The sequence below is a fragment of the Leptosomus discolor genome, chromosome 3 (genome assembly GCF_034619465.1).
Source record: "Leptosomus discolor isolate bLepDis1 chromosome 3, bLepDis1.hap2, whole genome shotgun sequence".
NCBI lineage: Eukaryota > Metazoa > Chordata > Aves > Leptosomiformes > Leptosomidae > Leptosomus > Leptosomus discolor.
The window spans coordinates 38,055,544-38,081,692 of record NC_141393.1 but is presented as its reverse complement, the minus strand read 5'-3'; the positions used below and the strand labels follow the sequence as shown (position 1 = coordinate 38,081,692).

Sequence of the window (26,149 nt, the reverse complement as noted above, 5' to 3'; positions counted from 1 at the left end):
GAAGGACACTGAGGTGCTGGAGCGTGTCCAGAGAAGGGCAACGAAGCTGGTGAAGGGTCTGGAGAACAGGTGTTATGAGGAGTGGCTGAGGGAACTGGGGTTGTTTAGCCTGGAGAAGAGGAGGCTGAGGGGAGACGTTATCACTCTCTACAACTACCTGAAAGGAGGCTGTAGTGAGGTGGGTGTTGGACCCTTCTCCCAAGTGACAAGCAATAATATGAGAGGAAATGGACTCAAGTTGTGCCAGCAGAGGTTTAGATTGGATATTAGGAAAACTTCCTTCACCGAAAGGGTTGTCAAGCACTGGAACAGGCTGCTCAGGGAAGAGTTTGCGTCACCATCCCTGGAGGTTATTTAAAAGACATGTAGATGTGGTGCTTAGGGACACGGTTTAGTGGTGGACTTGGCAGTGTTAACAGTGTTAACAATTCGACCCAATGATCTTAAAGGTCCTTTCCAACCTAAACGATCCCATGATTCTAAATGCTATTTCTTGAAAATACCACAGCAAAAAACTGATTTGTTATAAAGTAACACTTCTATGTGCCCTTTCCATCTTGGAATTTCAAAACACGTTACAGACATTAACACAATACTATGAGTCTCACAAATCCCTTGAAGACTATAAAATAAACCAGGCCCATAGAGGTTGCCATACCAGATCTGGGCAGTGTCTTATTTAATCCAGCACCCTGTCTCCAACAGAAACATTAAATACAGCTTGTCAACATATTAAACCCTACCATGCTGCCCCCCAAAAGACAGCTGAGTACACATAAAAACAGTAACCTTGGAGCCTACTGACTCCAGTTCAGTAAAGAAAGATAACTACACACATAGGGGTAATTGAGGAGTCTAACAGTTTCTAGTGGCCTAAACTCAAAGGGTCTGCATGTTTACGTATGGATTTTGGGAAATCAAAAGTCATGGTTAACATCTTACAAGAATGCTCAGGGACAACCAAGTATCAGTATCCATAAAGGTAATAGTAAATGCCCTTCATGAATCCATTTGTGCTAAACAATTAACTTTTCCCATGTACTCCCAAGCTCTTACACCATTGTGCTGCTCTGGAAGTCATGCAGCTCAGTCCCACCTCAGCAGTTAAAAGACTCCTACTGTCATCCATGCTTGGGGGTTTTGGTGGTGTAATGAATTTAAATGCAGACTGGAAACCTCCTTCTGCCCTCCCCCAGCGGCATTGCTTCTGTCCTGGAGGAAAGAAAAACCAGAATGCTGGCTTCTAGAAGGGGTCAAAAGAGGAAAGTTCATCTATTTGTTCAGAAACCTGTTCATATCTAAGCAATAAAGCAAACCTAACTGATTTTAAGGCAGGCAGGATGTCCCAGAAATTTCATTACTTTGCTGAATTGGCTGCTTTCTCATTAATGTTCACCAGACACTTAGAGGGTGGGGTGGAAAAAGGGATAGTTGGCTGAAAAAATGTCTGGTGGACAAACAAAATAAAGGAATCTTTTTCTTAATATGTAAAAGGAATCCTGTGTAGGAATTCTATGCTTAATTGCCCTAGGTTTGTTGCATACTCGTTCTGCCACCTGCTGCCCTGGCATTCCCCAAAGTTTCAGGAATAGAGACTATGTCCCTGAGCTTTCCCAGAAATGAATACTGCGTGACTAAGAACAGACATCTAGCAGCCTAGTGGCCTGTCCTGTCCAGAAGATACTATGGTTCTGGAAAACTGCTTGCTTGATTCCTCCTTAATGATTACACTAGCACTTCACCTTCTGAAGAATACCACCACTGGGCCTCATGGCCCCGTGCATCTCAAGAGGTGCTTTCTCTCTTGATGGGTAGGATTTCCCAGCGAGGATTAGCACACTGGTTCTACTACCATGGAAGTTGGATGTAAGAGAAGATCTCTCAGACTGTCATCACTGCCCCAGCTCCTCCAGGGAAAGAAAGAGAGAAAGTAGAGCCAGGAAGTGCATCCTCAGGAAAACAAGTGACAGAAGGAAGAATGAATTCAAGCTTTTGAAAGAAAAAATTGTGTCCACTCTACAAGTCAGAACAAAACATATTCTTTGAACAGTATTGATTCTGCAGTGTTACAAATTGTGAAAAGCAGGGAAAACTTTTCTGGCACCGCTTTTCACCCAAATCTCCAGAACTGTGTGCTTTCAGTAACTTCCTGGGGCAGAATTTCATTTTAAAACCAAGACTACACAGATAATCATAGGCTGCTTCTTTTTTTTTTTTTTTCTTTTTAATACAATAATATGAGAATTTGTAAAAGTGATTACTGACTGGGGAATATTTGGACCCCCAAGTTAAGCTTCCTTAAAAAGTGCTGATTTTCAAAGCACTGATATCCAATACTGCCTGGCAGAACCACCTTGTGAAGACTGAAATAGCATCTCAAGAACTGAGGCATCTTTATTCACAATTAATTGCTGAAAGTGGGTATAAAGCAGTTATAAAAGAACATATATGTGTAAAACTATAGTAATTTAATCAATACTGCTACAGTATAGATGCCTTCCTCTAAATGGAAACTGCACGTCTAGCTAAAAAGATTTCTATGACTTCAAGAAAAAATAATTTATCTAAAAAAAGGACACAGATATCAGCAACAGGAAAATACTTACAGGACATCATGGACAGATCCTATTTAATTCATGGACTTCACAGACATATCACTATTTATATCACACTTCTGTTTCAAATTACTTTTCTTTTAATAATATACACTAACATTTACTTTAAGGTTGTTTTTTCTCATTGTAGATTTAGTTCTTCTGGTTAACTAAAACAGAATGAGCCCGCGGCCTCACATGCAAGCAAGGTAGCGCACCTGAAAAACCCTGTTAGGAACAGAATAAAACTGCCTTTTTTTTTTTTTTTTTTTAAGTGGATCATAATATATTTTTATAATGGAATTTTAAAGGCTTGAAAACAGCATTTCATACACTTGTGATCTATTACTTGTCAAACAAAATCAGGAAAAACTACATTTCATAGCTGAATGTTCTTTAGGAAAAATGCTCCCTCTTTCTACCACTAGAGAAATGTTGTTAATGCTTTTTAGCCAACCTTGTGCATCATGAAGTAGCAGAGAGCTCAGTTTCTGCCCTTTTCCCTCTGTGAACTGCACCTCTCATGTACCTCCAAAGCGATGCAGGAAATTCGTGAACAGCTTTGTACTTTGCACACACATGTAGAAAATGAGAACTTGTTACAGACCATAATAAGAAACAGAACATAGAGAACTTGTAAGAGCAGCAGCAGTAAGAGTATGTTTCTATACAACTGTCATGGTCTTGAGAAGCAAGTCCAGAAGATGCCTTTTCTACCTGCATTTGACACACTTCAGCTGCTACCTGAGAGTCCAGAGGACTACCACTGCTTCGCAGTGCCCATTACTTGCAGGAACAGAAGTGCCATCATTATAATTTTACCTCTAATGAGCAGAATAAACCAGGATGGCTTCCTCTCCTCTGGCTCTAAAGACTGCAACCTAAAAGTGAGAAACCCTCTGTTGTGTCAGTAAAACCAGGAGCATCAATTCAAATGCACATGGGTAGCAACGCTATACAAGTAAGATGGTACAAATTTCATGTAGCAATTTTTCTGACAGCTCTCTACTTTAACAGGCAGAAAATCAATAACATTAAGATGGAGGGTCACTAGCCTTTGGAAAGAGCTACAATGCAAAAATAGAACAGACAAAGCCCAAAGAGATTATAACCACAGATATTCCAAGGGACAGATGAAATAATGGGTTATGATGTTTTTAAAAAGAAAAAAAAAATTACTACCTCAATCAAACCCCAAATCTCTTGCCTCCTAGTTTTTCACAGTTTTCTTTTTAAGAGGTGAAGATTGCAGTCAAAAATGCTACTGTATTTCACTCAAAAGCATGAAGTCTCTTAGTGAAAAGGGTAAGCATTCTCCTTTCCACAGGTACCCTTCTAGAAAATTTGTACCATTCTTACTGCTCAAAGTTAAGCTTGCTGGTGCAGGCAGCACGCTTCCACTTGCAGACAGTAGCTGCAGAAGATAAGTGCTCCCTGTCCTAACAGTCACAGCCAAAACTTGGCACAAGTTGTGGAAAGGATGACAGCAAAACAATTATGGCAGTGAAAGGACTAGACTCCTACTCCTGCCCCAAAACGCCTGCGCAAGAAAGCACTTCAAGGATTACTCTTCACCTCTACAACATGAAATGCATTAAAAGCTCAAGGAACTTGTATGCCTGTGCCATAGGTGTAGGTCCTGTAACTCAGATAAGCCCATCCTAACACAGGGAGGCACTGAAGGACTGGCTATCTCTGAAAAGCAAAGGACACTGACTGCTCCCCACCCCAAATAAGCAATTGGTTGTAGAGTGCCGGCTTCTCAACACAGGTGGCATAACCACGGAGGCTGAAGGACACAGTTAGCCCATTTGACCGAGCACTGCTGGTGCAGCCTTATTTAAATCCTCTTTGTTGTTATGTTCTTACCTGTCTTGTCGGCAAGTCATGATATTGTAGTATGAGCCTGGTGTTGACGCTGTGACTCCACGTGTTGCCAAGGGCTGCTGTCACACAACCACATTCCCTCTTCCCACTTCCAGAAGTTCCTGAAGATATGAAAGAAACTGCATCAGCACTGTGCCACCAAGAAGAGTTCAGCATAGAAAGTCTAATCAGTCATCTCAGATCATTCCCTAAATTATGTGATCACAATAGGTACTTAATGGATGGCACGATCGCATGAATTTTCTGCCTTTCTAATTTATTTATCCAACTGCAGCTTGAGTTCTCCATCTCACCCTCTGATACCTAGACAGAGTATGAAGAACTAAGGATACACTGCAAAATAGTACCTACCTTCTTGGAGAGACTAGTACATTTTTAGATTGGATAATCAGGAAAAATTTCTTTACTGAAAGAGTGGAACAGGCTGCCCAGGAAGATAGCGAAGTCATCACCCCTGGAGGTGTTACAAAAACGTGTAGATGTGGCACTTTAGGACACGGTTTAGTGGGAATGGTGGTGTTGGGTGGATGGCTGGACTCGATGATCTTGGAGGCCTTTTCCAACCTTAATGATTCTATGATTTTCTCAATGTCTGGAGGTGCACCATGCATGTGGGACACTTGCCTTTTCCTCTTTAGATATTCTATCCCCAAGCAAACCAGCTGTCTATGGGCACAGAGGAGAGGGAAGCAGGCCAGCAGAGTGACACCATATAATGACATAGCAAAATGGGAAGCCAAAGGAGCAGAACGTGCTGCCACAATACACTAATCTAAAAATCACAATACTGCTTCATGCCACCAGGCATCCTACACATTTTCTAAGATTTGCAAAGAAGAGCCCCTTAACTGTAAATACCATCCTGGTGTCTCTGAAATCATATGTACTTTAAATAACCCTGAAGGAAAATGCACTTTGCTGCAATCAGCAATGATGAGACAAAGAAGCGTTTCCAATAATGCCACATGATCCAGCTTACTGAACTGCCACTGCACCTGAGCCTTCTCATGTTGAAACCAGAGACCCATACGTACACACATATACATATGCAGGCAGGTAGGTGCATCTTCATCTTTGCTTACCACAAAGATGGGTCACTTGTTTGTACTTCAAATGACACTTCAAGAACAGAGCAAGCTAGACAAACCAAAGAAACTCAGAAACAAAATCCCAATTATTATGTGGGTATGAATGATCATGTGCAAGTTGAAAATTGAACTGTTTGAAACAGAAAGTGCTTACTGTTAAAAAGCAACAAGTGAATGGGAGAAAGTTAGATTTAAACTTGGGAACTTCCTGTCATCTATCAGGCAATAAACAAAATTGCTTCCCCAGGACAGCCATGAAATCCTTGTCAACTAAGTCCATTAAAGTTAGACCAGACACTTTGCAATACAAACTTAAGAGCAGCCTTATGTTTCTGTCAAAATGATCAGTAATGCAACGGTTAATGTTGAAACTTAAATTATAAGTACTAAGTTTTGGAAGCAATACTGTACTGAGATGACAAAGCCATCTCATGGCCCAGCACAGCTTCTGGAAGACTCAGGTTTTACATTTGCAAGATTGAGGGTTTTGTTACTACTTTCCCCCAACTATTTTCTTCATTCACTAAAGCTTTCATTTTTGAAAAAATATCCAGTAAAGGGTAAGACCAAAAGTGTTGGCATGCAGTAATAACCATTATTTGTATCACTGCTGGTAGCTTGCAAACACTGTATTAGACTGCACTAGGCAGAGAAGAGCAGCAGGCTGGAGAGAAGGGCCTGAAATGATTGCAGTGTGGTACAGGACTCAGCTGAAGACCTCAAACCTCCCCCCCCGCACCACCCCCCCACCCCCCCCCAGTTAATTCAAGGTTCAATTAACATCAACTGGAAATTTCTCTTCATCTATGTTTTGGATTTAATTTGTCAGCTAGAGGAGAGAACAGGTTCAAGTGTTAAAGCAGGGTGCTGGGAGGTCTGTATTCCATTCCCTTAAAATGACTGAACCAAGTTACTTAATTAAGTTCATTAAGTTCTACAAACTTTTGGTTTTGTGCTAGCACCACAAAAGTGAAATGCCATTACTGTACAAATAGGCTAAGGGAGAATAAAAGACAGTGAAGCAGCTTTAAAGATTTGCAATCCTCTCTTTATCACGTAGAATAAGTTGAAAGTTCTTCCTGTAGTCAACATTGTCTTTCTTTCCCATCTGCTAGAATTGAGTAGGAATCACAAATTTTAAGTGAGGCAGCCAAGTGTGAGTTCTGAGTGTGGAGGTGTTCCCCTCACAGCTGGTGTAACTGCACCCCTGTATTCAGATGGAAGTCACTGCTCCACACCGCCAAGAAGTAATTCACCCTGTGCTGCTTGGGGGCCTCTGACTACAGACACAAAGCCCAGACATTCCAGAAGTAGCTACTGTTGGCATAAAACAGCCACAGAATTCACATCTAAACTTCCCTCAAATTATGTATCTCTGCTATTAGCTAACAGAAGGACTAACATCTTGCTGTTGCAATCCTGAGCTGAGCCTTTAAGCAGTTAAATGTCTGGAGCCTGCTGATATTACGGAGATATCACTCTGTAGCATTTCCTAATTCTGCATTCCTTCCAGGCCTAAAACCTGTCCCAAAGTGAACAGAAGTGCTAGAAGTGTAAGGCTTGCGGCAGAACAAGCAAGCCAATTACTGTCATTTATTTTATTTTATGATACAGGAGAAAGCCCACCGTACCATACTGTGTCAGCTCCTGTCTGAAAAGGGCTGTTTGTGTGACCCACTTTCAGGCAAATCCTCTTCTGTGAAGTTATTCAAATTTATGACTCTGGTGCAAAGTGGTTAGTAAGCCTGGAGCAAATTTACAGCAAAGACTTTTTGCAGGGCAGAAAGGAATGCCTCACAGGAAAGGTTTCCATTTTATAAGGGATCTTCCTGGAGGCTGATGCATTAGGCAGACAGAGAGGCAAACCAACAAGTAATGAAGTAAACTAAGGGGGAAGCAGCGCCAGCTTTGTGAAGAAGTTCAAGGGCAGCGACAGCACATGCTTCATTCCTTCTCTTTGCTCTAAACAGAAAAAGATAGTAAATGTCCCAGAGGAAGGAAAGAGGATATGTTAAGAAAAAGATTTATATTCAAACATAGCCTTAAAAACATTGGACTTATCTTTTCTGTTATTTCAACCACTACTTAGTCATTAATGAACTGGTCAAAGGAAGTGGATAAATAACACTGTTCAAAGAGATTGATATTTTTCAGCACACATTGCCTTGCTCTTCCAAACCCTGATATTTTCACACTTAGAGATGGGAGTATCAGACCAACCTTGGCCCAAAAAAACCCTAGGCTCATAAGGGACGTTGGTCTCTGCTCAGAGGTCCCCAAACTGTTCAACCTGAACGACTTCAGAGTGGTATGGAGCAACAGCTCCAGCTGTGACATGAACGTGCCTATCCATGCTGTGGGGACGCTTCTGCAGAGCCAGTGATGTGCAATTAGCTGACAGGCAGCAGTTCCTGTCTCCCTCTCCAGCCTGCTTAAAGCATAGCTCTCACTGCAGTAACTGCTAGTGTGATGGTTTCTGCTCAGGACACATGTGATACAGGGAGCACAAGGACTAGAGAGAGTAAGAAAACAGGGCTGACAGACAGACAAGATAAAGGTGGCAGATCTGTTTGTGGATGAAGTTTGTGGGAAAAGGGAGTGGGTGTCCAGAAGCACAGAGATGGGATCATGGCACGGGAAGGTGAAGGTGCATGCTAGAAGGGTGGGAGAAGACCTCTGAACAACCCCCTGCTTTATATATTCAGGTCCAGCTCAATTAAAATGAAGTGGTGATTTCAGTTCCTGTAAACGCTCCTTCCTTCCTCCCACAAAAAGAAGTAGCATGAAACTGATCTTCAAAGGGCACATCAGCAGACAGGTGAAGGACTGCACGAGGTATCTGTTCTACCGTCTTCTGTGAAACTGAGCTCTTCAGGGCACCAGCAGAGACATCAGCAGAGGCCGTATCTGTTCTATATCGCTAGCATAAAGGAGGAACTGCCTGCTTCACTCTCGCTGAACAGCTGTCACAAATGAAAATAAAGCTTTTTGTGGTCTCAGTTAAATGCAAAGTAAATGCCTCTTCACAACCAGGGGAAAAACAAATCAAAGAAGAAAGGGTGATTGTTCAACTGTCCTGCTTCCAAGCAGAAGAAGAGGCTCACACTCAGCTCCACTAGCCTGGAAGGAGCTGTCAGTAGAACTGGGCAAAAACACTTGGCCCTACTTATACACAAGGGCTAGATTAATTTCGTTTGTTTCTCCCCATCAATGCAATTAAAACAAGCCTTACGGAAGTACCCTCCTTATCATGGAGATGAATGGCACTTACAGGCAGGATGAGGAAAGCGGGTATATGCCACATTCCATTTTTTACTGGAGGAAACAGAGGGATTAAAGCAACTCAGCTCAATACCAATTCTGAGATTATTCTATTATGTCCAACCAGAAAATTACAAGCACAGACATGGTCTCAAAGACCTTCCCGTCCTCTACATATAAGGAGGTACCATTTTAAAGACTAAATTTTCATGCAGCCAAGTCCCAATGGTTGCAAATATGGTTGAAGGGGATTTAATCATAAAAGAACTTCAGTTTCATCAGTGTCTCACCCTGTGAAAATTAGGACAACTAGATCAAGTCTTGAATCAAATAAAACAGACTTCTTAAAACAGTATTTTTAAATGCAAGAGTCCTTGCAGGCAGAACGTGATTATACACTTGATTAAAAAACCCAAACCTGTTCCTTGTTGGTATAACTGCAGAGAGCAATGAATTCCACCCTTCCCACATTCTTGTATAGTTTTTTGTCTTTCCCAATGAAAGAGTCATTGCCTGGCAGGTTCATCCCCACCACTGGGCCCTTTTACAATCTCTGTCAATTTGGTAATTGAAAAATCTTTTCTCACCAAATGCAAAAAAGCGATCGATGCACAATATGACAGTGAAATAACAAAACAGAGAAGCAACCAGTCCCCAAATCTTAAAAAAGTTAACATCAAATCATCTCAATAAAAGCCTGATTTATCAAAAAGGAGGAGAAAACTCTTCAAAAGTACAGAGAAAATATTTATAAAGAATTAAACTACTGAGCTCAACAAAAACGGCACACCATGCAATAAGAATGAAAGTACTTTCCCTCTTGCTCAGGCTGTGAAGCTTTCTGGTTCACTGGCAGAGCTCATAAAGAACACTGCTTTGCCCCTGCGTTGTATTTAGTCTGTATTTTTGGTGCAGATCTCTAACAATGACACCAGAAGGGAGAGAGGAAAAAAAAAAAAAAAGAAGAAAAAGTTCAACCCCCAATCTATTTTTTCCATCTTCACCTACTCAGAAAGTACAAGTATAAAAATAACCAGTGGTGGAAAAACCCATCACACAGTAAAAAAACAACCCACAGGACAAACTCATCTGTGAAGTAACTAACCACAGTGCCTTCCAATCTCCCACATGCTGACTGCTGCCATTTTCATCCCTTTTCCACAGCTTTTTGTACAGGCAAAAGGTGACTCTGCTTCTCTTACCCTACAGTGGTGACCATCTCACTCTCTGCACTGGTCAGCCAAGGTATGTCCAAACTCTTCCTGTTGTATACTCTACCCTCACAAAACTAACAGAAAATGAGTGAGGAGGAAGAAAAACAGGTCCCTTACATTAAAACCATGGCCCTAGCAGTAGACAGCTACTAGGATCACTATTTGATATCACCTACTTGAGACAAAGCACAGACCAAAATGCATATATACACACTCCTTGGTAATTAACAAACACAAATTACTGATTTATACGAACACACACTAAAGCAAATGTTGCTTCCCGTTCCAACTGTACAGATCTGCTTCAGTTAATGGGTTATGCAGGCGTATCAACAGCAAAGTTCATCTCATCTTAGGAGAAAAAATCAAAACTTACTTCCTAGAGCACAGTATTGCCTTCATACAGTCTTTTATTATTTAGGACATACGATAGGAAAATCAGTTGCTGCTGTAAGAAATCAAGCTTGGCCACAAAACTAGTTATGTAAAAATTCTAACTTTTAAAATGCTTATTCTCCTCACAGACTCACAGAGTGTTAGGGGTTGGAAGGGACCTCGAAAGATCATCTAGTCCAACCCCTCTGCCAGAGCAGGACCACCTAGAGCAGATCACACAGGAACGCGTCCAGGCAGGTTTTGAAGGTCTCCAGAGAAGGAGAATCGACAACCTCTCTGGGCAGCCTGTTCCAGTGCTCTGTCACCCTCACAGTAAAAAAGTTTTTCCTTATGTTAATGTGGAACCTCCTGTGCTCCAGTTTGCACCCGTTGCCCCTTGTCCTGTCATTGGCCATCACCGAGAAGAGCCCGGCTCCGTCCTCCTGACACTCGCCCTTTACATATTTATAAACATCAATGAGGTCACCCCTCAGTCTCTTCTTCTCCAAGCTCAGGAGACCCAGCTCCCTCAGCCTTTCATCAGAAGGGAGATGTTCCACCTCTTCAATCATCTTTGTGGCTCTGCGCTGGACTCTTTCAAGCAGTTCCCTGTCCTTCTTGAACTGAGGGGCTCAGAACTGGACACACTATTCCAGAGGCGGTCTCACCAGGACAGAGGAGAGGGGGAGGAGAACCTCTCTGCACCTACTGACCACAGCCCTTCTAATACACCCCAGGATGCCACTGGCCTTCTTGGGCAGGAGGGCCCATTGCTGGCTCGTGGCCATCCTGCCGTCCACCAGGACCCCCAGGTCCCTTTCCCCTATGCTACTCTCCAACAGCTCAGGCTCCTCCTTTTATTAAGAGAGGAAATCTGGCAGTTTTACTCCTAAAACTCACCTAGTTCTAAATCTGTGCAACCCCCCCTTCCTCGATTATTTCGCTTACGTAAAATTTTAATTAAAAATAAGTAAAAATACTTTAGCTGGAAGCTGGAATTGTTTAGTAATCAATGATGTGTAATTTAGTTTTCCCCTCTTTTTTTTTTTTAACAGTATAGTCATAAAAATATACTTAGCAAACGAAGCAATTAAGTGCAAACCTCTACTAATCCCCAGTTAAAAAACCCCAAGTTTCAACGGAAATTTCTTTGAACACCCCTAGTTCATACCTATGATACTCCTGCAGCACTGAAGTGCCTACTAGAGATTACACTGAAGAGACTGTTCTGATTCAGTTGTCATCATCAAGAGACTGAAAATTGCCACTTACAGACTCCAGCTGCAAAGTTCTGATGGAGCCAGCAGTGAATCTGACAGAAAGGGAATGAGCTCACTTCTCATTTTAGACAACATGGTTTATTTATCTCATATGCCCCAAACAGGTGAGCTTTCACACTTCTTTGTTTATCATTATATTTATGCATATCTATGTACACATTCTGGGTGATTTTTGCAGTGTTATTCTGACACTAGATCAAGAATAAGGTTTCTTCTGCTGTCTTTTTTCCAGCCATTCATTATTTCTATTGTGACAACTCCTAGAGCTCTCATCTGCAATATGCAAACCACTACACAAACAGAGAATAAAAAGGTAGTTCCTGACCTAAAGACCTTCTTTTCTTGAGAACTGCAGTTTAAGGGTCTCCTAGCTGCTGCTGATTATTCCCCACATACAAGGAGTCTTCCCTAAGGGATGAGGGAAAATAAACCAAAATATGTGACAGGGCAGCAAAATTGTATATAAATAAGGACTTTTAGTATTCTCCGTGACACCTTAGAAGCTTTTTCAAGTAAGTACTAGTAACCATTATTCTACCCCCAAAAAATCAGCTGGGACCTCTGTCCAGGTCAAGATGCAGGAATTGTCCTCCAGAGAGTTGGACAGACGCTGGTTTGTTTTTAAACCCGCATCAGCATGCCCACTATTACCAGTGTGTTTTGCACCAGAGGATCTCATTCTCTGACATCGGTGAGCTCATGTTGATTCTGTTTCGAGTTGAGAAAGGGAGAGACAGGCAGAGAGAGAAGCACACAGATGCTAAAACTGAGACTCCTGTCTGCTGACCTAAAAAGGGAATTGACATTAAGAAATAAGAAAATCCAGCTGGTCTGATTTCTTGCCAGACAATCTACCAGCCATGACCAAAATGGTCAGGGCTCAGGAGATCTGTGGAGGTGGGAAGACAGCTGGTGGTTTACAGCACCTGAAACAGGGCCCAAATCACAGAATTGTGCAGTCCAGATCCTTAGGAACAGATACTTTCTTTTTACTGGTGTAAATCGTCTGACTCTGTGGCCTGACAACATACCACAAAGCAATGAGCTTCCAGCACTCTATTGTTGCTGCATCGCTAGTGCGAATGATCGAATGAGTAGTACTTTGGTGGGAGGGATGGTGAAGACCAAGTACAAGACAGTGGTTAAGTCAATTCTGTTCTGTAATCAGGGATAAATTCTTTACCCCTCAGCTCACCCTTCTTCCTTTTATAGCAGCACTTTTTGAGAAATTCCCTCTTTTTCTAAAATCTAGAATTGTACTAATTTAAGCTACTCTCTCAGTATCCAGAGTTCTTTCCCATGTTGCCCACCACTAAAACTTAAAGCAGCAGCTTCCATCTAACCTCTCCTATGCAGTCACTTTTGCCTGTCTCTCCAAGACCAGAAAATAAAATCCCAAACCATTGACCTAAGGGGGGAGAAAACCCCCCAAACAATTGAGATCTGGAATTTTGCCTGCCTGCACATATAAAGGATGCATAGGCTGAAAAACAAAGCTTGCCCAATCATGGCATCTGGCAATGCTAGGGCCCTGTGAACCAGAAAATGCTTTTAATTATCACCTCACCAATCATGCTACAAGTTATTGCTGTATTTTTTCGGTTAAGTTCCCTCAGGGAATTAAACAGATCATGATATTAATCAGAAGGCATGTAGGAGGAAGGGGGCAGAATACTAGAATTACACATGTGTAGGTCCCTTAAGGCTTAAATAAAGAACTGAGATTTAGAATCCTGCTGTCAGAGCAACTGAAACCTTGCATGCTGCAAGCCTCAGCCCTCTGACCTACACAGCCATGGCATTATCATATCTGATTTTCCCAGGATAGTTAATCTCAGCTGCTAAACTTCATCAGACTCTGCTAGTGTTTACCCATCATCTGGATTTGCCACTTCCGAACTTTCCAGGCTAGAACCAAATGAGCCAGCTGTCATGCTCCTCCTTGACAGGGACAAAAAAAACAACCCCCCAACATAACAGTCTGAAGGCTGGAAGCCTAAATGGCTGAATCCCAGAAAGCAGAACAAAAATTAATACATGCGGGGGGAGGAGAGGGAGATGTAGCGCTGAAACTGCAGTGAGTTTCAGAATGCAGCTCACAGCAGTACGGTCATGTTAGGATGCTGCAGTCTGAGACACAGACTGTATTCCCATAGTCTACGTTTTTTTTCCATAAAATACATTCTGATAAAGAAACGGTGTCTTGGCAGCTTAGCTCTCGTACCCGCCGAACTGACACAGAGTAGGAAAAAGCAGCAGTACTCCAGGCAAGGTAGAAGCCAGTCCACCAATGAACCTTAAATTACATTTGAGAGTCAGTGCACAGAAGGGTGACGGGGGTAGGAGGGAGAGAGTCGAGTTTCTGTTGCACATTGAGTTCTCCATCGCAGTGGCCAATAAAAGCACCAATTAGTGCTAACATACCCAGGGTGTTTCTGACACGGCTGTCCATTTCCCAGGGAGTAGGCTGATAGTATGCCTACATGGCAGACTGAAAAGGACAGTAGGTGTATGCAAACTAGTTTTAAATGAGCACTAAGGTCTGCCTTGGTAAAGATATTCTGCTAAGAAGCCACAGAGTGCTTTGTGTTGCTACACATTGCCAGCACCTGAGTTTGTTCAATTAACACTAGCACTGACATTCAGCCTGCACTGTGGTGGACCTTTCTCAATATATTCAGCATAAAAAGCCTTAGCAAATAACAATTTCTGATTACAACCTAATTCTATGGATTCGAACTAATGAATTAAGTTGTCTGTCCTTTTCACTCTTAAACACAGGAGTATTTCAGTAGCAGTTCTCTTTCCAGATCATTTTCAAATTTAGAGAGTGACAATTTCTTGATACAGAGGGTTGAAACACGCAATAATTAAGACTCCAGGGTGGGGCTGTTAACCACAAGGACTGTGTTTAATAATCAACGTTAAATTGTACTTCAAGTTGAGATTTTTGTTGTATGCAAACTGAGCAAACTGCTATGCTCTGTATGATGGCCATCATAATTTCTTTGAAAATTTAGCTTTCAGTGTTCCTAATGCTGGTCCCATAGATTACAGTTCCAACAATTCCCTCTAGGTGTAAATAAAAACAACCATCTTAGAGCTGTAAAGCTTGGATCATGAGCCAGAGTTATCAAAACTAAAATTCCAGGATGAAACAATTCTCTTTCAGCCTGCAACATGGAAACAGGGGTCAGCCAAACATTTGGGGGATAGAGATGACTGTTTGCAAATTACAGCTGTTCACATCTGGAGTTCAGATTTGGCCAAACTCTTAATACTATCCATCACAAAAACTAAACCAAAACAGTGTTTTGGTTGTATGATTAGGAATATAAAAGTTAGGAAACATTAAATGTAAAAAATGCTATGTGTGACTTTAACCCTGTCTATCAAATGCAGAACAAGGGACTCAATTTCTCACAACAAATATCATCAGGGTTGACTGTGGCATTTCTTAATCACCTGTCTGTATTTGCCAATATAGGTCTCACTAGCTGCATCTATTTCTCAGCACAGAGGGGCCCATGACACAAGCTGAAGGACGCAACCTCTTCTCTGAAGAAGTGCCTTTTAGGCTGGCAGATGCATCTGAGTGCGTCGAGTCCCTTCAAAATCACAGCCTGGAGTACCTTCACCCCATGTTAAGTGGGCACTTTCACTTTTTTTTTTAAAATCGCACAGCCAAAATGCCCATGTATATAAAATGTCTTCCCTCTCATTATAAGATGACTGACAAAACATTTTAGTACATGCAGACACCACAGTGGCTCACTGTTCAGAACTGAATCATTTACAAAGCTGAAAATACATACATATGTACTTAGGCACACACGCAGACACACAGAGGCAGTACTTAACATGGAGGATGTTAAAATGACCGAGGGTTACAAGGGTCTGGCTTTACTCCCTGACTGACACAGACTTTCCAGGAGGTTCTCAGCAAGTCAGTCCCCCTCTTCACTGCGCAGTCGGCCCTCCTGAACTGGAGGAGGTATATGCTTTTTTCTTCATCTCATTCTCAAAAAGGAATTACTCGTCTTATCTGAAACTAAGCAAATAAATTCAATTTTGGACACCAACCAAGACTGGAAAATTTCATCCTGATAAGCTTTTCTGACTGAAGACAGAGGGTTAGAAGGGAAATAGTTATACAGTCTTAACTATAGGAGGCTCCTTCCGTTCCTGCTATAATGCAAAATATTCCAAGATGTGCCAAGTTTTCACTGTAGTCTGCATCAGGCAGCGACAGGACACCAAAGTGCTCTGTGGAGAGCAATGCATAAATCCAAAATGATCTTTTGACTGCAGTGACTCTTCTCTCCTGAGATGTATTACATTTTTTAAAGTCAGTGAAAAATAAAAAATTGCAAAATATCACTTTTAATCCTTGGACAACAAAATGGTTGAATTCTCTAGAGGCCAGTCGGGGCCAGAAACAACTTTTTTTCCCAGATTTGGGGAGGGGGCAAGGGGGAGGGCAAGGGGAAAGGGAGAGAGCAAAGAGTGGTTGGTTTCAAATAGCAACATTGTCCAAAAGGGTGAAAGGGAACAGATGGCCATGGAGAATGCAGCCTCAAAGCCCTAAAGAAAAGGGCTATTTTGACAGATCTTGCTGTTTCCTATTCAAGCATGAACACTCTGGCACGGAGAGTTAAGACGATACAAGGAACAACCTCTGTTCCCAGCAACTGACTATGGGCAACTGGCCTCTGAAGCTCTCTGAGAAAAACAACATGAGACAGACAGACAAACAGATATGGCAGCAAGCCCAGACCTCAGCCATCGGGAAAGAAGGAGGGGGGGGGGAGGGAAATCAACAAAAAAAAACCACCCAAAAACCCAAAAGGCTAGAAACAGCTGCCTTTTCCTGGCTCCAGCGCAGAGCATTAGAAAGAGCCTGTCCAGCCTTTCTCATCTTCCTTTTCAGTGAAACTTCTTGAAGGGGTCACCCTCAAGCTGTTGGTCTTTGCCCTGAGGGGAGGTGAAAAAGAGGACAGAGCAGAGCTCGTCTGGCTCAATGAAACCTGCTTCCTTTAAGCACAAAGACCTCCCTCCAGCTAACGAAGAGGAACTCTAAATGTAAAAAAGCATAATTAATGCCGGATTTTTGCATGCAAAAAGGTTGAGAAATTTCAAGTTGTGGCTCCCACAGTACATGTAATTTGTTTGCATAGTATACAGCAGCAAGCCATTATATCCGAGGGCAGGGAGAATTGTACTCGCTGTGGGAAACACTGCTAATGCGTGTCCTGACTTTTTCCATCACTCCTAACCAAGCATCAACAGCTGTTTCATTCACCAACTCTAGGCATGTACTATCAGATAGAGACTTCAGTTTTGAAGGGCAGCTTCACATCCATACCCAAAACATAGAGTGACCTAACCATTAAGTTTAACCAGACTTCACTGATTCCCAAGTCCACAGAGTGAGGGATGAATCCAAGTTTCTGCATTTCTTTCTGATTTATACACCATTTTAATTTTTTAAGGCAGAGCCTGATGTACCGTTTCCCAGCTGACACTTGCCTATGGGCAGAAGCACCGAGCGATGCCTTCCCTTTGCACTGTAACCTGGACCACAGCAATGGTAGTTTCATGCAACAGTTGCAGGGAGGAAAAGAGGGGGCAACCGGTATAAACATTAACTATCTTCACAATCCTTCCCCAAGGCAGAGAAGTAGCTACCATCTCAATTTTAATATCCTCCTTTTTAAAAATCATTGAAGGAAAAAGATAATAAAGAATTGTGGGTGCTCACATGCCAGAACTCCAAATGAAGAAATGCAAATGCTACATAATGATCCTATCTGCGCCTTTGTTCCCTCATCTGTGAAACAACATTTAACTTTAGTCAATAAATAGTAAATGTGTAGAAAAACAGACACCAGCAACAAATCACTTCAACATCCCTGGTCTCTAAAGGAATCCAAATTATTATCAAAACCTTGGTTTTCTACAATTATGTAAATGCTTTGGGTTTGGGTTTTTTTTGTTTTTACAAAGGATAGGCAATGTAGTAATTACTAGCTGTAATTGTTAATTTGTAACTAAATAGATACGATCTGACTAGTAGAAGCAGTCAAACAATAAATAAAATACCTTACTTTAGGCTAAATCTGATAAAAATCCATTTCTTTTCTTCTTAACCATGAGCTTCCTGAGACTGAGTAACTGCTCCAGGCTATACTTATTAAGGGAATCTCAAATGTGGATTATTGGCTAAATATTAATGAGCACTGAACTTGTTGATTTGCCTTTCTTCCCTATGTTTCCTTGAGTAAAGTCAACCTAGTATAGTTACCCCACAGTTTTCATTCTGTTTTACTCTTAGTGTATAACTCCTCCTGTTCACTACCAGTGTGAGTAACAGTGCTCACAAACTGATTCTGTCTTTCGCGTTGCAGGACAGGTGGTCCCTCAGTGTATTCCCACACATTCCAAATATTTTAAGTGTTCCACATCTGTTGTCTAAAACATTTTTAGTTCCCTGCAACAACAGCGGGAGATGAAAACGAAAAGTTATATATAACGTAGTAACTGACCTTTTATGCCACACGAGCTCTGTCATTTCAATGAGATGATAAATTCCCCAAAAGAGCTCAACCTTCATTCGTTATACTACATAGCTATTAAAAATTCTTGCAGAGAAGATAATTTGAGAATTAACTTATGACAGCTGTAATAGCCCAGATGATAAACCTGAGTGTGGATATGCCTTTTTTTTTTTTTTCTTTTTAAAACAGTATCTGCTGATCTACGGGAAATTTTTAAAAATTAAAGAATGAAGGTGATTTACACATTTTCTGATCATACAAACTACTGTATCTGCTTTAAAAAAAAATAAAAACATCTCCCATGTATGTATAAACAATCTGGGTGGGATTTTTATAAGTGCTCAGTGCTGGCCTACAGCAGATAGGGAAACACTAAATGCTTTTAGTTTTATTTTTTCCCCTACAAGAATGAAACTGATCAGACGGACTTCAAAAACATATGTCTGCAAGTAATTCTTCTCTCTGATGAAACAGAACCACTGGTCAAGGTTTGAGGACAGGAAATTACAAGTGCTAATTGCATCTCAACTACTAAGCTACTCTTAGGAGGCAGAAAATGACTGCCCAGGCTGTAATTAGGATAGATGGTGAGGGCTTGCATTTCTGCTTGCTGAAATTGTTGTGAGATGGCAGCAGCTACCAGCAGTTGGGAATCTGGTTTGCATCTCAGTGCAGAAGCCGGCATGTCTCGCTCTACCAGCGCTGCAGCTCTGCTGGGTACTGGCTTGTTAGGGACTGTGACAGGAGACTGTCCCCTGCTGCATGACCAATGTCATTTCCAACAACATAATGACATTCCTTCAAGTACTTTGCTGGCATAACGACACACTGCAGCTAGGAGAGCCGATGCTTCACCATATGAGATACTAGCAGCACAAAAGTGGCCTCCGTAGCTACGCAATATGAACAAATGTACAGACTTACCCCACCCCCCATTGGTTTGTTTATTTTTTAAACGAAAAAGAAACCTGTTCTGAGCTACAGAGAACAGTTATGCAGGATCTCTATGTGACAGACACAAGACTGCCTCGGGGAAAATGATGCCACTGTGTGACCGTGTCCAAACAAAGCACTGCTAAAACACGCACCACATGTGTTGGTACTTCCCATGGGGCCAGGACTGAAACTTAGGCATTTAAGCAAACTTGCCTCAATCAATTTTGGAAGACACCTACCTTTGTCCAGCCCTAAAACAATGGTGACCTCAAGGCACAGCATCTCATCAGTGCATAATGGCAATATGATGCTGGATATGAATGAGGATGTGACTATCTTCACTGAAAATACAACTGGATACGTAGTGGAGCAGACTCATGAAGAGAAGGATTTTAACTCTCTTTTAATAGCACAAAACTCATTCCTCTGACCATAAACTCCAAGAGGCCTCCAACACCCTTCTACTACAGCGAGAAGTGGACAGACAAGAGGGACAGCCATGCTGAAGTGCATCAGTGGGCACCACAGAGGAAACCGGAGAGATGAGAACCGTGGGAATTTCACTTGACCTGCAAATCCTACCTTTCTGAAAACAATTCTGAAGCACAGATGTTAGCATGCTTAACTCTGCAAAGCAAGAGGCTGCCAAAGGCTGCAAGATCACTGAAAAGTTTGAATAAAAATTACTTGCAATTATGTAGAAAGATTGATTTTTCATTTTTGTTGTGGAAAGAATTTCACCAGCCAAGAGGATAATTTCAGAAGAAAATTCAGCATGTCCAAAGGAAATCACACAGTGGATTTCAGTGAAATGTCTGCTAACAAGGCCTTGTACTACACTTTCTCAACTTTTAAACTATACTGAACTCTTCTAAAGAAAAAAAAAATAATCAAGTAAAGGTTAATATATTTTCACTGGTGTTATAGGAGAGAAAATACCCTTTTGGACCTTGTTCTCTCCAGAATCCAGAAAGGCCTGGACTCAACTCGAGTATGCACATAAAGCATTCGTGTGTCAGGGGATGACCTTACACAAACAGAAAAGTTTCAGAGGCATACACCAGCCACTTGAACTGCCCTGTTCACTCTGCAGTCCATACAAAATACCTGTATGTAATGACATGATTACTATAAATGTGGGATATTCTCAAATGAACAGTGCGGTGCTTCACAGGTAAGCCGGAGCTGGCCTCAGAGCAAGAGGAGTTTGCCTGGCACCGATAAGTCACTTCTGATAACTGAGAGATTAGCTGGGCTCCCTCACAAAGTTTTGGATGGTATCCCCTTCTGGCTAGGGCTTCATTAGCTCTTCCTTGTTCAACCAGCCGTGTTTTCACTTCCACGGGAAACTCTGCTGAAAAGCCCAGTGGTGCAGGGAGCAGCAGCAGTTACTATGCAAGGGACAGAGTTTCCCCGGAAAACTCAGGTTGATTCTATTTCTTTGTGTGATGCTGCCACAACGATGCTACTTCATAAGAGATAAAAGAAAATATTTTTAAGTCACTGATTATCCCATAGCAACACCAAGACTGTTAAACTGGGATCTGAACAGTGGGGGAAGATGGAGAAGCAATTGGGCAGGGTTTGCCTCTCAGATTTGCTCTGCAGTCCTGGCAATCTCCAAAACTTGCCAAAGAAACTATATGAGAAAATATCCAGGCTGTACAAATATACCTCAAAACATCACACAGCATCATTACTCAACCACACCTTGCAATATTTGGTGGTTTTAAAACTTCAGTTTCTAGAGTCAAGTGATTATTAAAAAACCCCATGGTTTCCTATGCAGCCTTCTGCTCTCTCCTGCACCCAGCATATACCTATTTCTCTGTCATGACAAGTTTGAGAATGGCTTGAAAACAGTCATGACTGCATCCCCGAAGTTTAGGAGTCAAGAGGCAAATAAAAAGATCTCCCAAACATATATCTTTTAAAGCTCAATTTTCTCAGCCTAATGTGGAAGGCCAATCTAATATTCAAGTCTGGCAGTACTGATGCAGTTACAGCAACTTCAGGTACTAGATTTGTCAAACTCATTTTCCTATTTCAATTTAAAATATAAGATATAAACATTTCATTATTTATTATTTGTCTATAAGCAGTCACCTGAAGTTGCTACATATTTTGATTCTGTCTAGCTGCAGCACAACAGATACACAAACTCTATCAGCAATGGATTCCTGTAAATCTTGTGTTTTCTGTATGTTTCTGCTGAGATCAGGTAAGGCTGCAGATAACTCCAGGCAGAGCAATCCATGCTTGTGTCTTATTCCCCATGCTAGAAACTTACTGGACTTTTAAAATATATTCTGTGTATTGTAGAATGCAATTCTAGAACAAGCTGCCAATGCTCTTACAATTTTCATTTCTATACAGTTTCTCAAAAGTGAAGGCAGATGTCATCTCATATAGTAACTTTACTAAGTCCTTTCCTGGCACCATCTCTGGAAATACAAATGGCATCTACAAATATTAAGGATCATTTCTCCCATTTTAATAACAAGCTGGCTATTATTCATATAAGATGGTTCGGTCTGGAGTCTACAGTACCTTCAATCAATTTAGTCTGACACTCTGTCCCTTCACCCAGGCCATTAAGGAAAACATTAAACAGCATTGGCCCCAGTAGTGAGCACTAGGGAAGGCCACCGGCTGCCAGGTGGAATTTGAATGGCTGACAGCTACTGTCTGCGCTCAGAGGTCCTGCTAATTTTACAGTACCTTGTAGTTCGTCCTTCCAGTCTACTTGCCTCTAATTTCACTACAAGGATATTACAGCAAACCATGTCAAAAAGACTTGTTAAATGGAAAATTAAACCACATCAGCTGCTCTGCCCACATCCACCAGGCCAGTTATCTCATCATACAAGACAATCAGACTGGCGAGGAACAATTTGCCTTTGGTAAATCCAGGCTGGCTGTTTCCAGTCACCTTCATACTTCCACGTGCCTGTAAACCTTAGATGAGACTACCTGTTCTAGCATTAATTCCAAAAGAACTATGTGGGTTTGGTGTCTTATCACAGAATGAAAGAAAAAAAACCCCACACCTATACTCCATCTAAACTTAAAAATCTGTTTAAACGCCGATAGGTTTGATAAACGCTTAACTAAGTAAACGTGAGTCCCCTACCCTCCAAGCACAAATTGGCAACATTACAAGTAAACTAGCAAGTTGTAGACATAGGATTTTTTTTAAAAAAAAGAAACAAGAAAAATCAACAGCTTGTTATGAATAAGTTTACTCCAAAACTGAGAATATCATGAGGGTGTTTAGAATGATCAGGTAGATAAATATCAGTGGATTCAACTGACTGTCCACACAGTCACAGGAGAAAACCACATGCTTATCCTCCTTCAGTAATCCTCTTAATGTATTCATGGATTTGACATGGGAACTAACTGTATAACCTTATTCACCTTCTCTGTGAATAGTGTACTTCAAACTAAAATATTTTGGGAAGCATAGCAAGACTGAGAGTGATGATCAGGTGTGCATATTTCTGCACTCCCATGTGCCAGAAAATTGGCTCTGCATTGAGCTACTAAGCACTTTTTATACGCAGGTCCAGATGTTAAACAGACAGCTCTGATGAAGGTTTTCTTCTGCTCATCCTGCCAAGGATTTTGTAGCCTCTGAAGACATTCAGGAGATGTGATGGGATTGAGTTTTCATGCTTAGGTCAGTTCCTGGCACCGGCAAATGCGATAAATGATGTGACAAACTGCTTACAATGTTTTGGTGAGGATTTAGACTTCAAGCTTATACCCAATAATATGGTCTGCAATGCTTTCACTAGAGGCCTCTTCTTTTAGTAAAGAGCATGGAGAGAAGAGTCACTGAAGCCCAAAGCTATAGCAAGTATTTTGAATTTTCCAACCCCACATAAAAACTGGGCAAAGTAGGCAGTGAGCAAAAAGGATTAAGTCTTCACATCATCGCTCAGAGTAACACAGAGGAGAACGGCTTTTCCTAGTAAAGGATAGCACTCTCAGTTTAAAATGTTATTTTAAGGACTTACATAACATCCTTTGGAGTTTCAATGGCATTCCCATAGACCACTTCCACTGACAGTGTCTACAGGGCAGCAGCAGGGACCTTTGATAGGTACACTTGACTCCAGAGAGGAAGGGACAGAAGTCAGCAAGTCCTGCCACTAACAGAGCAAGTTCCCCAATATGGAGCTATTGCCAGGGCTTCCCTAAAGTGAATCCTGGACTTGAAATCCCACCTCCTCAAACATGGTGCTTTGCCCCTCCACGTCATTGCACACTGACAACGACTTTGCTAAATTAATTATATGACAGAAGCTCAAATGATCACACAATTCTGAGCTGGAGGCACTGATGGCACATTTGTCTACAGTGTTTCTGTTCTAACTCTACCAAGCAGCATCAATGAAGCCAACTGACTTCTGCTTCTGGAAAGCAACACCATGGCCAAGTTCATTCTGCCTGATATGACAAAAGAGAAAAACAAGGGGAAGACCATCTATCCCACACAGCAAAAACAGGTAACTGCTGCTTTTCCACCTCTGCTGGAGCTACCTATCCTACTTAGGCATAAACTCTAAGATTTTATTACATTATGCTTTGAAATAATTCAAATTTCTTCACATTCTGGTTAGGAGCATGTGAAACAAGTAACTTGAGTGCTATGACGGAGTACAATCCCTGGGGAATTCCACATAGGCTTCTCAAGCAGAGTTTGTACTATGGTTCTGAGCTCCTGACTTTGAAAAGCAAATGAACAAGAACACTGATTGAAAAGTATGATATCAACTTTGTTACCAGATAACAGTATGATTAAAGATAATATCAACTTGACATACGTAAGAAATATGGCCTAAGCAGCATCTTAGTGTATGTGTCTAAACAACTTGATTTTCTCTCTTGTGAAAAAACAATTTCAAATCTTGCCCTTACATAAGCTCTCAGGGAAGCCCTACACTGGTAGAAAGTTCCTGTAACGTAACAGCTGACAGGTGGCCTAGGTGAACTGAATGTGAGATTCAAAGCTAACCCACAACAACACAGAGCCATCTCACAGAAGCTTACATCCAATCTCATATGTGAACTGAAATGTCAGCAAAAGTTGAAGGCCCAAAATAATGTGGAAAGATTAATTCTCCCTCTAAAATAGGCTCTAGGAGGTGGAAAAATATATTTATTATCTGCACGCTTTCAACCCAGGAGAAAAATACAAGAGCATACATAGAACTGCTCTTTGAGGATGCTGCATGAGGACAGACAACTAACCTGCCACCAAGCCACGGGACACCCAGAAAGCACAGGGTCTGGTAGCAGTGACACTGCGCGGAGTTTCTAAAATAACAACACTGAAGAAAACAAGCGTTTTTCCTGAAGACAACGCTGTGAACATTTTATAGATGCTGGATCTCAGGTTAGTGATAATTTAAGGAGCCTGGTTTGATTCATTCAGATACAAAATGAATGTGCTCTACACATACACATAAATACGCTCTAGACATATATAACTACTATAACTGTAAATTAAACAACAGTCTTCATTTAATTACCATCTATAAACATTATAGAAAGAAAACTGTTTTCAAAGCAGTAGTTAGGAAGGTGCCTCCTGGGTATTGATCATTACAACATTCTATAATCTCCATTACTGCCAATGGAGGTGCACATGATGAGTATCTTTTTGCATGTTAGTATCCATTTAGACAATCAAAGCCTTCAGCCACAAATGAGGAATGTCTGGATATCTGGTACCTACCGCAGGCCAACAAATCTTCAAAGTCTTTTATGTTGGTTCTAATGGATGAGCTTCAACTCATTAGGAAGACTAATCCTCAAAACAATTTGTAAAAAGTATTAAATGAAAATGAATCATATGAAATCAAATAACTGGTTCTGCAAATCAGTAACAGGATTTCCATAATTTACTTTGGAACAATAAGTATATAGGTTTAAATTTTGACCTTGCTCGTATCATCGACATAGGTAAAATAAAGCTCATAATATGTGCTCAGCTCAAAAATGAGGCCAAGTAACTATTTCACCATGCACTTCCCAAGTCACAGTCAAAAATATCAAGCTACTATGTAAACACACAGCAGAAATTGTTAAGAGCTCAAGAAATTAATCTTTCCAACTTAATTAAACACAATCTGTTGTTGAAGCAACAGCTCATGCACCAAAAGCCAGAAATTGAAAGCACTCTCTTGTACTTGCCCACTTTACAGAAGTGAGGTATTTGGATTCAAAGCTTTGCTGCTAACTGCAGACTTGTATTACAGCTAATTTCCACCTGCTGATAGGTACATGTGCCCAGCTGTTCCAGCAGGCAGCAGGATTTGCAGGGACAACCTTGGTGGCAGATTTAGGTCTAGTCACTTAAACAGTTTTTACAAAATCTGTAGTTTCCAGCCATTTCTGGTGAACAGCAGCATATCAACAGCTTGCAGCCATGGCTAACCTAGTCACACCCACCCAACAAAATGAATAACCTGTATACTTTGCAGTCCAACACTGGCTATGCTGATATTTCCCAACCAAAGCTAGCAAAAATAACCCCAGACCTGATTTAAAAAATAAATAAATAAATACACCTTTTAAAGACCTAGCATTTTGTGAAAACACGTACATGCCAGTAAATCTTCTGACAGACACAGGCCATGATGATACCTGCCAAGCAGATTTCCTGCAGAATCCTGCTGTCTTCTGGCCCACCCTCTGGCAGCCTGCCCAAAGGATGGCTTTGGACCAAGGACCCAGGACTTCAAGAGGAGGGCTTAGGAGATGTCAGAATGGGGGAGGACATCCACGCTCACATTTTTTCAAACAATTTGTTGCAACTCTGAGCAGACACTTAAAATTTTGCCCTTCCATTCGAATTAGAAAGATTTTCTGAAAACTGAGAACTCAGGAATTATTGCACAACAGAAACACAATTTACCAGCCACTCCCAGCACAAAGAACCACAGG

At 41.4% G+C, this 26,149-nt stretch overlaps 1 protein-coding gene across 1 annotated transcript in view; it reads right to left on the bottom strand.

The window, feature by feature from the left end:
- RAD51B (RAD51 paralog B) overlaps positions 1-26,149 on the bottom strand; it is a 405,106-nt gene that overhangs the window by 153,676 nt on the left and 225,281 nt on the right. The window contains 1 exon segment of the mRNA XM_086462921.1: positions 4,464-4,582. Within this exon segment, the coding sequence (XP_086319047.1) occupies positions 4,464-4,582 (119 nt within the window).